Source organism: Culicoides brevitarsis, chromosome 2 (genome assembly GCF_036172545.1).
Source record: "Culicoides brevitarsis isolate CSIRO-B50_1 chromosome 2, AGI_CSIRO_Cbre_v1, whole genome shotgun sequence".
Lineage (NCBI taxonomy): Eukaryota > Metazoa > Arthropoda > Insecta > Diptera > Ceratopogonidae > Culicoides > Culicoides brevitarsis.
The window spans coordinates 12,836,397-12,850,359 of record NC_087086.1 but is presented as its reverse complement, the minus strand read 5'-3'; the positions used below and the strand labels follow the sequence as shown (position 1 = coordinate 12,850,359).

General features: G+C 26.7%; 1 protein-coding gene across 4 annotated transcripts in view; it reads left to right on the top strand.

The window, feature by feature from the left end:
* Positions 1-11,531, top strand: part of LOC134829579 (putative uncharacterized protein DDB_G0277255) — a 62,218-nt gene extending 50,687 nt beyond the window's left edge. For 3 of the 4 annotated variants that reach the window (XM_063842731.1, XM_063842729.1, XM_063842732.1), the window contains 11 exons: positions 975-1,516; positions 3,191-3,705; positions 4,973-5,526; positions 7,017-7,211; positions 7,274-7,368; positions 7,434-7,609; positions 7,672-7,902; positions 7,963-8,081; positions 8,209-8,523; positions 9,983-10,063; positions 10,528-11,531. In XM_063842731.1, the coding sequence (XP_063698801.1) occupies positions 975-1,516; positions 3,191-3,705; positions 4,973-5,526; positions 7,017-7,211; positions 7,274-7,368; positions 7,434-7,609; positions 7,672-7,902; positions 7,963-8,081; positions 8,209-8,523; positions 9,983-10,063; positions 10,528-10,622 (2,918 nt within the window). In that variant the 3' untranslated portion in view covers positions 10,623-11,531. The remainder of the gene's footprint in view (positions 1-974; positions 1,517-3,190; positions 3,706-4,972; positions 5,527-7,016; positions 7,212-7,273; positions 7,369-7,433; positions 7,610-7,671; positions 7,903-7,962; positions 8,082-8,208; positions 8,524-9,982; positions 10,064-10,527) is intronic. The other variant, XM_063842733.1, reaches the window with a different exon arrangement.
* The last annotated feature ends 2,432 nt before the right edge of the window (positions 11,532-13,963 follow it).

Below are 13,963 nucleotides of genomic sequence, written 5' to 3'. Positions count from 1 at the left end.
GCTGTTTGATGCCAAATTGATGAGGATGGTGCAATTGTTGAAAATGTTTTGAGTTTTTTTTTATTTTTTGAAAAAAATCATCATTTAACACTAAATTGTTCATTTTCAGAATGAAAAATTTCTTTTCGAGACCTAAAAATTTTATTTGAACGAAAAAAGCTTCATTTTGACAAAAAAAAATTTCCTTTCGAGATCTAAAAATTTTATTTTGAGAACGAAAAAGTTCATTTGAACGACTAAAGTCTTGTTTTGAGAATGAAAAATTTCCTTTCGAGACCTAAAAATTTTATTTCGAGAACGGAAAAGTTCATTTGAACGACTAAAAGTTCATTTTCAGAATGAAAAATTTCCTTTCGAGATCTAAAAATTTCATTTCGAGAACGGAAAAGTTCATTTGAACGACTAAAAGTTCATTTTCAGAATAAAAAATTTCCTTTCGAGATCTAAAAATTTCATTTCGAGAACGGAAAAGTTCATTTGAACGACTAAAAGTTCATTTTCAGAATGAAAAATTTCCTTTCGAGATCTAAAAATTTTATTTCGAGAACGAAAAAGTTCATTTGAACGACTAAAAGTTCATTTTCAGAATGAAAAATTTCCTTTCGAGATCTAAAAATTTCATTTCGAGAACGGAAAAGTTCATTTGAACGACTAAAAGTTCATTTTCAGAATGAAAAATTTCCTTTCGAGATCTAAAAATTTCATTTCGAGAACGGAAAAGTTCATTTGAACGACTAAAAAAAAAATTTCCTTTCGAGATCTAAAAAATTTCGAGAACGGAAAAGTTCATTTGAACGACTAAAAATTCATTTTCAGAATGAAAAATTTCTCAATTCGAGAACATTTCGAGAAAAAGTTCATTTGAACGACTAAAGGTTCATTTTCAATTAAAAAAAATCAAAACATTTTCACCAACTGCACCAACCTAACCTAATTTTTTTTTTATCTCAATTCAATATTTTTTTTCCATCCAGAAACTATCGTCAACGAGCATCCTGTGACAATTTATCCAGGCAGGTCATCGCCATCACGTCGTGTGCCGCCACGTACACTCCCGGGATCGATCGAACGACATCGTGAAGTGTGCCGCCAGAATTACAATGACAATTCGTCATCCAATAACGAAAAGTCATCGGAATCATCGTCATCCTCGTCATCGCACACGTCTCCCGAAAAACACGCATTTTACATCCATCAACAAAAACAGCAGCAAAATGACAAATTGCCAACTCCAACGACGACGAAATTCGATAGTAACGACATCCATCTCATCACCTTCGATCAATATCCGCAAAAAGTGGGCAAACGAAAAAGTTTCGAAAACGACGAAGATCGATTTTCCGAAGATTCGCTCGAGGAATCGTCGTTGCCGCCGCCACCTCCTCCGCCTGTTATTCCGCCGCCGCCCAGTTTATCGGCTCCCGTGACGCCGAGCAAGCGACACAGTGTCGCGTGGGAAATTAACTTGGATGACTCCGCCAGCATCGGTGAACCGCAACCACTCACAAGTAACAAGGTAAGTGTCTCTCAATTAACCTTTTTTCGACGGGAACACACAAAAAAAATGCAAAATAAACAAAAACGAAGAAAACGGAAATTAAGTTTAAAAACAATTCGCGAAGGAAACAACTTCATTTGGGACGATACAATGAAATGTAAGGCAACATTGAGCTCTTAATTTGAACAAACAGCTAATTTTTAATGTTTTTTTGTGCAAAACTTTTCCTATAAAAAAAAGATGAAGAACGACGAAGATTGTCCTGTATGTATTTTGTACGTGTTCATGTCAGTGATAAATAGAAAGAAACTTTTTTTTATTGTTTTGAAGGCGTTTAAAGAAAACAAAGTCTCATCATCCGTTGAGCAATTGTACGATGTTGGAAGGAGAAAAGTCGAGTTTTTGAAGAATTTCTTGAGTTTTATGACTTAATCTTTTTTTTAATAACGCTCGCTTATTTACGAATTTTATTGCGAGCTCATAAACTTGTGAGATACCAAGGAATGGACGCATTTTTTGCAACAATTTAAGTTTTAAAAGGCGTCGTTCATAATAAAAGTTTAAAATTTTGAAGAAAAAAAATTTTTTTAGCTCGAAAAATTATTTTTTTTTATAGTTTTAAAGGAAAAGTTTTTAACTAAATTTTTATTTTTTTTTTTTTTTACTCAAAAAAATAGTAAAAAATTTTTTTTTTTTAAGATTTTTTTGATTTTTAAAAAATAAATCCAAAAAAAAAAAATTAATTTTTTGACAAATAGGTAATTTTTTTATTTGACTTTTTGTAAAAAATTTTAACCTAAGAGTTTTATAAAAATTAAAATTATTTTTCTTATAAGAAATAAAAATAAGAAAAAAATTTTAATTTTGACTCTAAAATTTGAAAAAAAAATAAAAATTCTGTAAAATTTTTTAAGTTCTGAATTTTTTCTATATTTTTTTACTTTTTAACCTAAAATTTTTTAAAAATTAAATTAAAAATAATTTTTTAAAAATTATATTAAAATAACTCTCCTCACTAAAATTTTGTATTTTTAACTTATTATTTTTTTTAATTATTTTTTAAAAATTTATTTTTTTTTTAAAACCTGAAAATTTTAAAAAATTTTAATTTTTTTTTAATATTTTTTAATTAAATTTTCAACCAAAGATTACTAAAATTTTTTAATTTTTATTCCACAAATTTTTTAGAAGAATTAAAAAAATTAAAAAAAAAATTTTACAAAACTCGGCACTTCAACGAACTAAAAATCTACTTTTTTTCATTTACTTTATGCTAATTTTCTTGCTTTAAAATTCAAAAATTAAAAAAAATATTTTTGACGAATATATAGAGTAAAAATTTATTTTAAAAAAATTTTTGTGTAAATTTTTTGATTTTTGAACAAAAATCATCATTTTTTTACAAATTTTTAGCTACAAAATTAATTTGAAATATTAATTTTCAACAAGTTTTTGAATCAAATAATTTTTTTAAACAAAATTAAAATTTTGACGTCAAATATGGACAATCCCTCTTAATTCAATGTCAAATTGTCAAGAGAAACATATCCTAGACATGTCCTTGTGCTCGTTGCTTCTCAAGTTGAAGCAATAAAACTGAAAGAAATTAATTACATAGAAAATTTTATTTCACAAATTTACGATCTATTAAAACTCTTGAGACATTTTTCTAATTTTCTTACTTTTTTTCAGCAAATCCTTCGAAGTCGCAGCGGCAAACTCGGATCTGGTTCGCAATCCAGCATCAATTCGACTCCAGGGCACAGCAGCACGAGTGCGGGCAACAAAAAATCTGGCGATTCCAACGATTGGCCCGATCCGCCTGACATTCCCGTGTGCAGCACCGAAGACGAAGCAAATTCCATTTATTCGGACTCGGATGGCATTCACATTCCCGACATCGACCAGATCACGGGAAAACCCGATGGCACCTACGTGATACGCAAAGGACGCAAACAGAGACAAAGACTGTCGGACCTGGATAGCATCAACAGCAGTCAGTACAACAGCAATGACGACATTTTGGCGTCAAACGTGCCGAGTCCCGTGTTTCCGGCGTCCATTAATATCCCAAAGAACCGACACAGCATCGATTTGGGCGCGTCATGCGTCATGAACAAGCTACCGTCGTCGAAGCAACAACGTGTGTTGCCGAACAAGGTACCTGTTCACTCCACGTCGCATCATGCCGCACTTAATTCTGCGAGGTAAGTGATTTATTGATTTGATTATTGCTGTTCGGTCCGTTTTTTTTATCGCATTTTGAATTGAAATGAGAAAAAATGCGATGGAGAAGTTGTTTGTCTGTAATTTTTTTATATTCAAAAATTTTATCGAAAAATAAAAAAAAATAATTTTGGATAACTCATGAAAAATCATAAAATTTACAAATTAAAAAAAAATAAATAAATAAAAAATAAAAAAAAAAATTTTAGAGAATTTTTTAGATATTTCGAAAAATGTTAATAAATTTTAAATAAAAAAAAATAAAATAAAATATTTAAATAAATAAAAAAATAAATAAAATCGAAAAATCAAATATAAATTTTTAAAAAATTTTAAAATTCATAAAATTTTTTGAAATTTTTTAAAATATTTAAATAATATTTTTTAACATTAATATTTGAAATTGTTTTAAAATCTTAAAAAAAATCAAAACTATTAAAAAATTAAAAAAAGAAAAATTTACAGAAAAATTTAAAAAAGAGGAAAATCAAAATTAAAGTTCAATATTTAAATTTTTTTTTTTTGAAGAAATTTGATGATAAGAGTTTTAAATTTTTTCAAAAAAATAAACTTGTTTAATGAATAAAAATTGCAAGATATTGAAATTCACAAAAGCTTTCCGGAAAATTTTAAAAAGTTAAAAAAAATTATTTAAAATTAAAAATTATTAATTATTATTGAAATTTATTTATTTAATTTATGTTAAATTTATTTATTTTTTTTTAATAATAGATTTTATAAAATAAAAATTATTTTTAAGATTTATATAAAATTTTTCAAAAAAAAAAATCATAAAAAATATACATTAAAAAAAAAATAATATAAAATATCCTGAAAATTTTTCTTGAAATTTCTGAAAAAACAAAAAAAAATTAAAAAGCGATTTAGCTATTCAATGAAAACTTTCAAATCTCATTTGTTATTTTTTGCCTGCTCATTAAATCGGGTTTCACTCACTTGCACGTCCTTCCGATATGATACTAGCAGCTTTTTATTACCTTTTGTGTGATTGTGCGTGTGGCGCGCATCGTTCCCCATGTGGCGAAAATCGACATTTTTATTATTTTTATTATCCTTCTTACACGAAAAAATAATTACTTTGCGTTGATTCGCGTTAACACAATTGATTTATTCCGATTTTTTTCCCTGTTTATTTATTTTTTTTATTTTCCTTTTTTTTCTTTTCCTTCATTTATTGTTATTTTCATTATTATCATTTCTTTCTTTTTTTTATGATTTTATTTTTAGATCACGCTTATCACTTGATTTGAGTCATTCGTCGTCGAAGCCCGGCATCGTCAAGCCGCCACAACATTTTACAATCCAATTTTACACAAAGCCCGTCAATAACTCGCGCATCGTAAAAAGCAAAAGTAATAACAGTATAATCTCATCCTCCCGCAGATACACGGAATTCAAAACGTTCGACTCGGCATTCGATGGCTTGCAGGCGGCACTCGAGAAGACGAACAACAATAACAACAACAACAACTATAATTGTGGCATTAACAAAAGTACGAGTAACAATAATATCAATAACAATGGCAACAGCAGCGGTGGCGGCGGCGGCGTCGTCGTTGTCGAAAACAATGCAGCGTCAAGCGGAGGCAATGCGGGAACAACAACGACGTCGATTTTGATCAATTGCGGCGGAGTCGTGTCAAATAACGGGACTCCGCAGACGACAGTTAATAGCAATAGCAATATTAGTTCGGTTTTGCTGAATTCCACGGGCACGGAGGGCATGACACCGTTATCCAGATCAGCTTCGTTGCCAATTAAAGTGGCGTCAGCAAAGTCAGGTGAGTGGTTTTGATGGAAAATTTTCACGAAATTAATGAAATTTATTAAAAATATTTAAAATTGCATCAAAAATCGGTCTAAGTTGGAAGATAAATTGATTCTAAAGGAGTTTTTAATATTTTATTTTATAAAAATTAATTTTTTCAAAATAAAATTAGTAAAGTTTTCATCGATTAAAAAATTTTAATGATTTTTTTTTTGTTTAAAGATGTCATAAAATAACTAAAAATTGAATTTTATCAACTTTAAAAATTTTTTTCATTATAAAAAATCAAAAATTATTAATAAAAAAAATTACAAGTAAATTTTAATTGAAAAAAATAATTAATTTTATTTAAAAAATTATTAGAAATTTCACGATTTTCGCGTAATTCTTGGAATAAATTTTCTTCAAAATTTAACCAATCCTAATTTTACTAATAATTTTTAAATAAAATTATTTTTAAAAATAAATTAAACTTAAATTATAATAAAAATAAAATATTTTTAAATTAAAATTAAAAAAAAAAATTAAATTGATTTTATTTAATCCATGAATAATTTTTTTTAAATTTATTTTTTTAATAAAGTAAAGTTAAATTTGCATTTTAAAATTTAACCCATTTTTAAAGAGAAAAAATTCAATGATTTCCTCCTATCTTTTTGTAAAATTAATTTTTTAAATTTTTTTAAAATATTTTAAATAATAAATTTTATTTTTTTTTTTAATTTAAAATTTTTAAATAATTTAATTAATTTTTAAAAATTATTCAAAGTTTAAAAAATTAAAATAAAATTTACAAATAATTTTTATTAAAAAAAGAGCATTTAAAATTTTTAACATCTTTAAAATTTTTATGACAATAATATTTTAAAAATTTCACTTGCACAGATTTATAAAAAAATTAAAAATCCTTCACTAAAAATTTTCCTAAAAACTATTCAATAGATCATTCCGAGGAAAGCTCAAGGCAATTTCAACACATGTTAAAACAGAAAAAAATTAAAAAATCGCACAAAAAAGCAATTTGTCGAATTCCTCGCCAACAATTGTCCAACAGGCTCGACTTTTATCTCATAAATCGGCTCGAGACATTAAATACGAGCAATTTTTAATTACCAGTAAAGTACTTTTATGATAAATGTCGTCTGTTCACTTTTTTTATTTCCACCCGCGTCTATTGAAAAAATCGTCGCAACCGTTATTTATGTTGTTGAAATGAGTTGAGGCTGTAAAAATAAAAAAATAGTGAAAAAAAGTGTGAGGCTTAAAACACATATAATTCAATTAATTGTTAATTTATGATGCAATTAAAATTTTTTTTATTAGGGTTTCCGCGATTTTCAAACTTGTCAACATTAATCAAGTCGCGGCAAAAAAAAATAATTTAAAAAAAATTGCGGTTTCCCTACTTTCAGCCCGCCGACCATAATTAATTTATCCTGATTTGCCGCACTTAATAAAATTAGTACAATTTTTAATAGATTTTTTTTTGTTTTGGTTTTACAGACGATGCAACGACGCCTCGTCGCGATTTGGCACCTCCAATTGAGGAAGACGAGGAACATAGCAGCTTGGAAATACACGAACGCCCGCCTCCATTGCAGGAAATCGAGAATAATATCAGTGCATTATTGCGGGGAGACTTGCAGATGCCACGAGTGATCGATGTGGCGAGTCAACGGCGAGCTGGTTTCCGTTTAGGTAATTTTTTGACCCATTTTTTAAAAATTTTGATAAAAATTTAATTTTTTTGTGGGTTTTAGGTGTTCACAAGTCAGAAAGTGCCAAAGAAATGTTGTTACAACAGCCTTCATTGGGGCCTCTACCGCCGTCGCCTCCTTCGTGTAGTCCTGAACCAGTAAGAAATTCCCTAAATTCGACTTTTAAATAATTTTTTGACTAAAATTTGTCCAAAAAATGCAGGATAGCGATGAATTCCCTCCATTACCGCCATCTCCAAGTGATAATATTGTGCATGGAATGCACGGCATCCGGATTTCGTCTCGTGGACGTCTCAATAATTATCATGACGAGCCCCCTACAATACCTCCGCATGTGCCGCCTCATAGAGGACCCTCAATAAACACGCTTAAAACGAGGTAATCATCAAAATTTCGATTTTTTTGTCAATTTTTCATCAAATTTTTGTTAAAAATTTTAGATCAATGGACGCTGGCTTCAGTAAATCGTATCGAAATGGTTCGCATCATCAACCTCCAGTACCAACACATCAACCAGGCACATTACCATCGGATTTGCCAGGCAGCATAAACTCTCGTCGACGAGTTATTCCTGCCGGATATCCTCGGAGAGCCGCTCAAAGTCCCACAAAAGAAGAACGACGCCTTCAAACGTCTTGTAGTCTTCCGGAAACGCCAATTTTCGGCAGAGGGTGAGTTTTTCTCGATAAATTCTGATGAAAAATGTCTTAAAATTGACTTTTCTTTGGTAGATGTGACATTCCTCGCACTCCCCATAGACGAGCAGCTCCCGAAACGCCCATTAGTAGCATCAGCAGGACCGCTCCTCGTTCAAACAGCACAACGCTCAATTCGTCAGTCATTGGAATCGGTACGTAATCCCCCGAAAATTGCTTCATAATCTCAACTAACTCCTTTCTTTCTTCTTTTTCTCCTTTAAAAATAACAAAAAACCTGTAAATTGCCAAAAAAAATTCAAAAATTAACACGTGGTGTAGGTGCTTCAGCATTGGGTTCTGGTCGCCAACGTAACTTAAACCAAGTATTAGCAAGTAGCGAAATGCTCCGACTCGCCGGAGGCCCAGCACGTGGCTGGTATCCGAAGCAACGACAAAACCGACCGTCGTCAGCGGAAAATCTGGACAAACTACATCCGCAGGGCAGCTTGCGTGCGTGGGATACAGCGACATCAACTGGTACGGGAAGTCGAAAACCGCTCACTTTGCCACCAAATCTCACACCTCCCAAATTTTTCAACTCAAAATCACCTCGAGATGCACTCCGACGTGTCACTAGCTTATTAATTCGAAAAGGTACACAGCAAAAAAAAATCGCATTGAAATTCGCTTGAGAAAAAAATCGAAATTCGATAAACCAAACAGATGGCGCTCGTTTTACCCGAAATTTGAATTGATGGAACGTTAAATGATTTCCCTCTTTTTTTCATTTTTTCCGTAAATGGACTGATTTTTATCAACAGTTATGACATAATTTACAGCTCTTGACCACAAAAAGTTTCACACAAAAACAAACAAAGAAAAATTTTTCTTTCTATTTCCTCCTCTTTTTCTTCTCTTTAATGCTTTTCACACACACGACCACTTGTAGAACGATTCTTACGCATTCGCATATTTTCGCACACACACACACTCATACCTACAAACACATTTAAAGATCGGGGGATGAAAAATCGATAAGACTAATGATAATAATAATAACATTATTTACCATCATCTCATAATGTACAAATAATAGTTTTACTGACGTTGTTGATTTTTCTCTACATTTTCTTGCAGTTTTAAAGTTTTTTGTTTATCTTTTATTTATTTTTTTTTTCACATTTTCTTTGTTTTTTTCGGTTCCTGTTGCTTTTTATTGATTTTTTTCAATTTTTTTTTTATTTTTTTTTTTCATTATTTTACTATCAAATTTGGTATATCAAAAGATTTAAATATTTAATTTAAACATTTTTCTTTTTTTTATTTTAAATTTTTTTTAATAATTTATTGTTTTTGCTTTTTGTGAAATTCAATGATTTTGGAAAAAAAATATGAAATTATTATTTAATTAATTATTTTCATCTTATTAATAATTTATTTTTTTTAATTAACTAAAAATTTTAATACGAATCAAATTAAATTAAATTTTTATAAGAAATTAATTAAAATATTTTTTTATTTTAATTTTTTTATTGAATAAATCATTTTGATTTTCTAATTTTTTTCTTATTTAAAATTAATTAAATATATAAAAGTTAAATTTAATAGATTAATTGAAATTTTTAATATAAAAAAATTTTACAAAAATTGTTGAAATTGAAAATTGCAAAAATAAATATTCAACTATAAATTTAATTATTTTCTTGAAAAAACTATTAATTAAAATTAATTCATTTAGTCAAAAAGATTTTAAAAAATAAATTTATTTTATTTATTTAATTTTTTATTTACAAATAAAATGAATTTGAATTTTAATAAAATCAATAAAAATTAATAAATAATTAGAAATCAAAAAATTTGAAAATATAAAAAATTTTAAAAAATAAATTAAAGCAGAAAATATTAAATTTATAAGAACCAAAAATAAAAATTAAAAAATGCAAGAAAACTTAGAGGAAAATTTAAAACACGTTAATGCACTCTTCCATGTGTAAATATGCACCATTTTAATTTGGTTTTATTTAATTCTTTTTTTCTCACCTCAAATTTCATCCATTTTCCACAAAAATACAAAAAGAAAAAAAAATCTAATTTAATTTCAACAAATTCACAGGAAATACGGTTAAAGAGAAGGAAAACAAGGGAAGAGATTATCGAGAAGGTTACATGCATCATCAATCGCCGAGCGTTGGAGGTAAGAAACGTCGACCATGGTACTAAAAAACAAGTCACAGCTTCGCTTGAAATTCAACGATTTTTGGTCCAAAAAAAACGGAGGAAAGTCGTAGCTGATTTTTCGTGGCATCGGAACGTTGATTTCACTCGAAGCGCCTTTTGAAACATCCAAAACATGACATGAAACACTTCATCGTTACAGCATTGAAGTCTTTTTACTATTCCATTCCCACACTCGACGAAAGTAGTTCACATAAAATAGATTGTTTTCCTTCGTAAAAAAATATTTTTGGGCAAGTACTGAAATTAAAAAAAAAAAGGGAACAGGTTTAATGAGGCTTTTTTGCACTTTTGCTAACTCACAAAAAACAAAAATTACACTGCGTGCGTTAATTTTCATGAAAAAACACTCACTTCTCACAAAAAAAAAATTAAATTTAATAAAAAATAATTTTTAATTAATTTTTTTTTTATTTTTTTTAGATGACACAAGATCCAAGGACAGCCAAAAGAAGAAAGGTTTCTTCCGGAACTTTTGGAAAAAGTCAAAACACTACTCACTCGATCAACATCAATAAGATTACGGTTTCCGTTTTTGCTGTTTTCATAGTTCTACACCGCAATAATTTAATGTTTAATTAAATTTTCGAATAATTTTCTCTTAATTAATTTTGAATTGTTGACAAAAATTAATGAAACGAGAAAAAAAAGTGAAAGAAGAAAATTAAGGAACAGCAAAGACGAAGCTAGTTTTTAAGATTTAGATTTAAATCTTAGTTAGAACGTTAGAAAATAATTTGGAAGGTACTTCATTAATTAATTGAAAATTTCAACATTTAACGTACTTAAAAAAAAAATAATAAAAATAGTTAACTCACAACCAATATACATAAAAAATAGAGCAACATATAAAGTGCCATCTATTGATGTCCCCGAAAAATCCACAGCGCCATCTGTTGCTTGAATATTAAAACTAAAATAATTGTTGACCTTAAAAAATTGAATAGAGTTTAGTGGACCCAAAAAAAAAACATTAAAAATAAAGATAATAACAAAAAATTCACTACGAATTATAACAGCCTAAAAAAATATCTAGTTCAATGTTTAGTTTATAGAATATACCAATGAATTATTCAGGTAATGAAGAGGCTTCTAATAAACAACTAAGCTATTTTGAATACATTTAACTAAACTATATAACAATTATTACTACAAAAAATACTGAAAACTGTGTTTTTTAGGTATCTAAATGGGTAAAAATATCATTATCGTGAATTAGAGCTTGGATCCTAAATAACAATTTTAAAGAAAAACTCGAAATTTTAGTCCATCCTATATACAAAACAAAGAAAAAACACGCAAACTAGTTACCAATTGGCACCAAAATCATCTTCATCGACAAAAATGCACAACATTCCATTTTATTAATATCGACGTCTAAACTACTTTTTAGATAGAAATTCGTTGTGTCATCGCTAATTAGCAATTCTTAGGACAATCTTTAAAAAAAAAACATTTAAAAACTTTGGAAAAAATTTCAAATCATTATTTTGAAGCCAAATTTATTTTTTTTGTAAATTATTTAAATTATTATTTTAAAAAATATTATAAATTTTAAACATGATCTAGTCCTTAAAAAATTTAAAAATTAAATGAAAAAATTTTTATACCCAATAATTTTAAAAATATATTTTTTAACTTTGTTATAAAAAAAAACAATTAAAATTGATTTATCGAAAAAAAAATATTAAATAATAATCATTAAAAAAATAAACATCATAAAACTTATTTAATCAATATATCTGGTAAATTAAACAAAAAACTAACACATTTAGCACGATATTTATCGATAAGATAACATGTAAGCATTTTTTACCGCTTTAACATACGACTCTATATAATAACTAAAAATAATAATCTAGGAAAAAAATTATCAAGTCCCAATAATATTAATAATAAAATAATAATAATATACTTATAAATATAATATTATTAAATTATATTATTTATCATCAATTTTAACCCCCTTTTAAATTGTTACGTTTTATTAAAAATTATAATTATGATGAAATAATTATTAATTGTTTTAATAAAAATAAAACAAATATTTAGAACGAATAGTAACGATGAAAGGGTTTGTAGTTATTTTAAAGAAAAAAAGTTTTAACTTGATGATATGTGTGATGATGTATAGTTGAAGTATAAAAAAAAATGAAAAATATTATTGTGTTAGACCAACAAGACTTGATTCCAAGAGTTTGTTAGTTTTTAGATTAATAATTATTAAATATATTATTATATAGGATTGACAAGTTAATTAATATTATATTATTAATTAATTATATTGATTGAAACAAAAATATTTTAATGATTATGAATTATGTATATTATATCAAAATAAATAATAAAAATAAATAAACTTACCAAATAATAACTTAAACATGTATAACATTACAAAACTTACCTTTTCATATATATTTTCTTTGAAAATATTTTTAAAAAATTATCAAAAAAATTTTCTTGAATTTTTTTATTACTTGTATTACTTTTTCTTTTGCAATTACATGTACATTTAATATAGGTTTTAGGTAATTTTATAGTTTAGTAATGAAGTAGTTTTACTGGTAGAGTACAAAGTTTTTTTTCTGTATATTTTAACACAAATGTTTCTTGTATAAAAAAAGACTATTTTATGTTATATATTTATTATTATTTGCTTTTTTTTCTTTATTATTATTTTATTATTAGTTATTTTACCGGAAAATTACGCCCAAAACCAAATAATAAACATCTAAAAATTAAAATTTGTTGATTGAATACTTTTGAATACCTTTTTTATTATTTTTTCTCGAATACAATACAGAATATAAAGCTAAGATATCAATTGGCCATAATATTTTTTTAGTATTGAAAGCATTTTTTATTTTTTTTAATAATCTTTAATTATCTATATGACTACTGGAGCAAATAAAATTATTATGAAAGGAATATATTATTATAAAAATGCAAAAAAAGGAGTAATATAATAATAATAAAAATATTAATTATTACTTCACTTTATTATTTATATTTAAAAATTGTTAACAAATCACTATTTTCACGAAAGAATTTTATTAATAAAATTATCTTTCAACTTTATATTTTTAGTGCACGAAAAAACAAAACCAATTCAAAACAAAAAAAATGAGGAAAATTTTTAAAAGAAATGCTAACTACTCGTAGTATATTTGACAATCCCTTATTAACATTTTTCTTATTAAATTTATATTTTTTTTATTTATGTTTCATATCATCATAAATATTACAACAAAAGTTTATTTAGCTTATGTTTACTATATTGTATACCACACGAAAATTATATTCACGTTTTTTTTGTTAATTATTTTAATAGTTACTTTTTTATTATCAAAATTTTTTATTTATTTAGTTTACGTTTATATGAGTTGTTGTTATTATTAAACTTTAGCGTACTTCAAGTGATTAGTATGAAAAAAAAACTTAAGTATCGATTTTTGGGCCAATTTCGGGAAAATTGTTCGGGAGAGAGCTAAAAAAATCTGGAAATCAATAAAAAATGCTTTAAAAGTTTTTTTTTGAAAGGTGCAAATATTATTATTATTTTTACACATACAAATACAAAAAATGATCTTCTCTATCTTTCTACATAAGTAACCTCTATATATATTTATATAGTTTATATGAAGGAAGTTCTAATGATTTATTTCATTGTACATAACAAGTGTCGATCTTCTTCTGCTAATTTTTTGTTTTGATTGCTGAATGTAAATAATTTTTTATGAGCTTGATTAGTGTTGACACAAAAGTTTATTTAAAAGAAAAAAAATGACTAATGTTCAATATAATAATGATTATTAATTATAATAATAATTTATATTTATTTTTTACACAAAGTAATTTG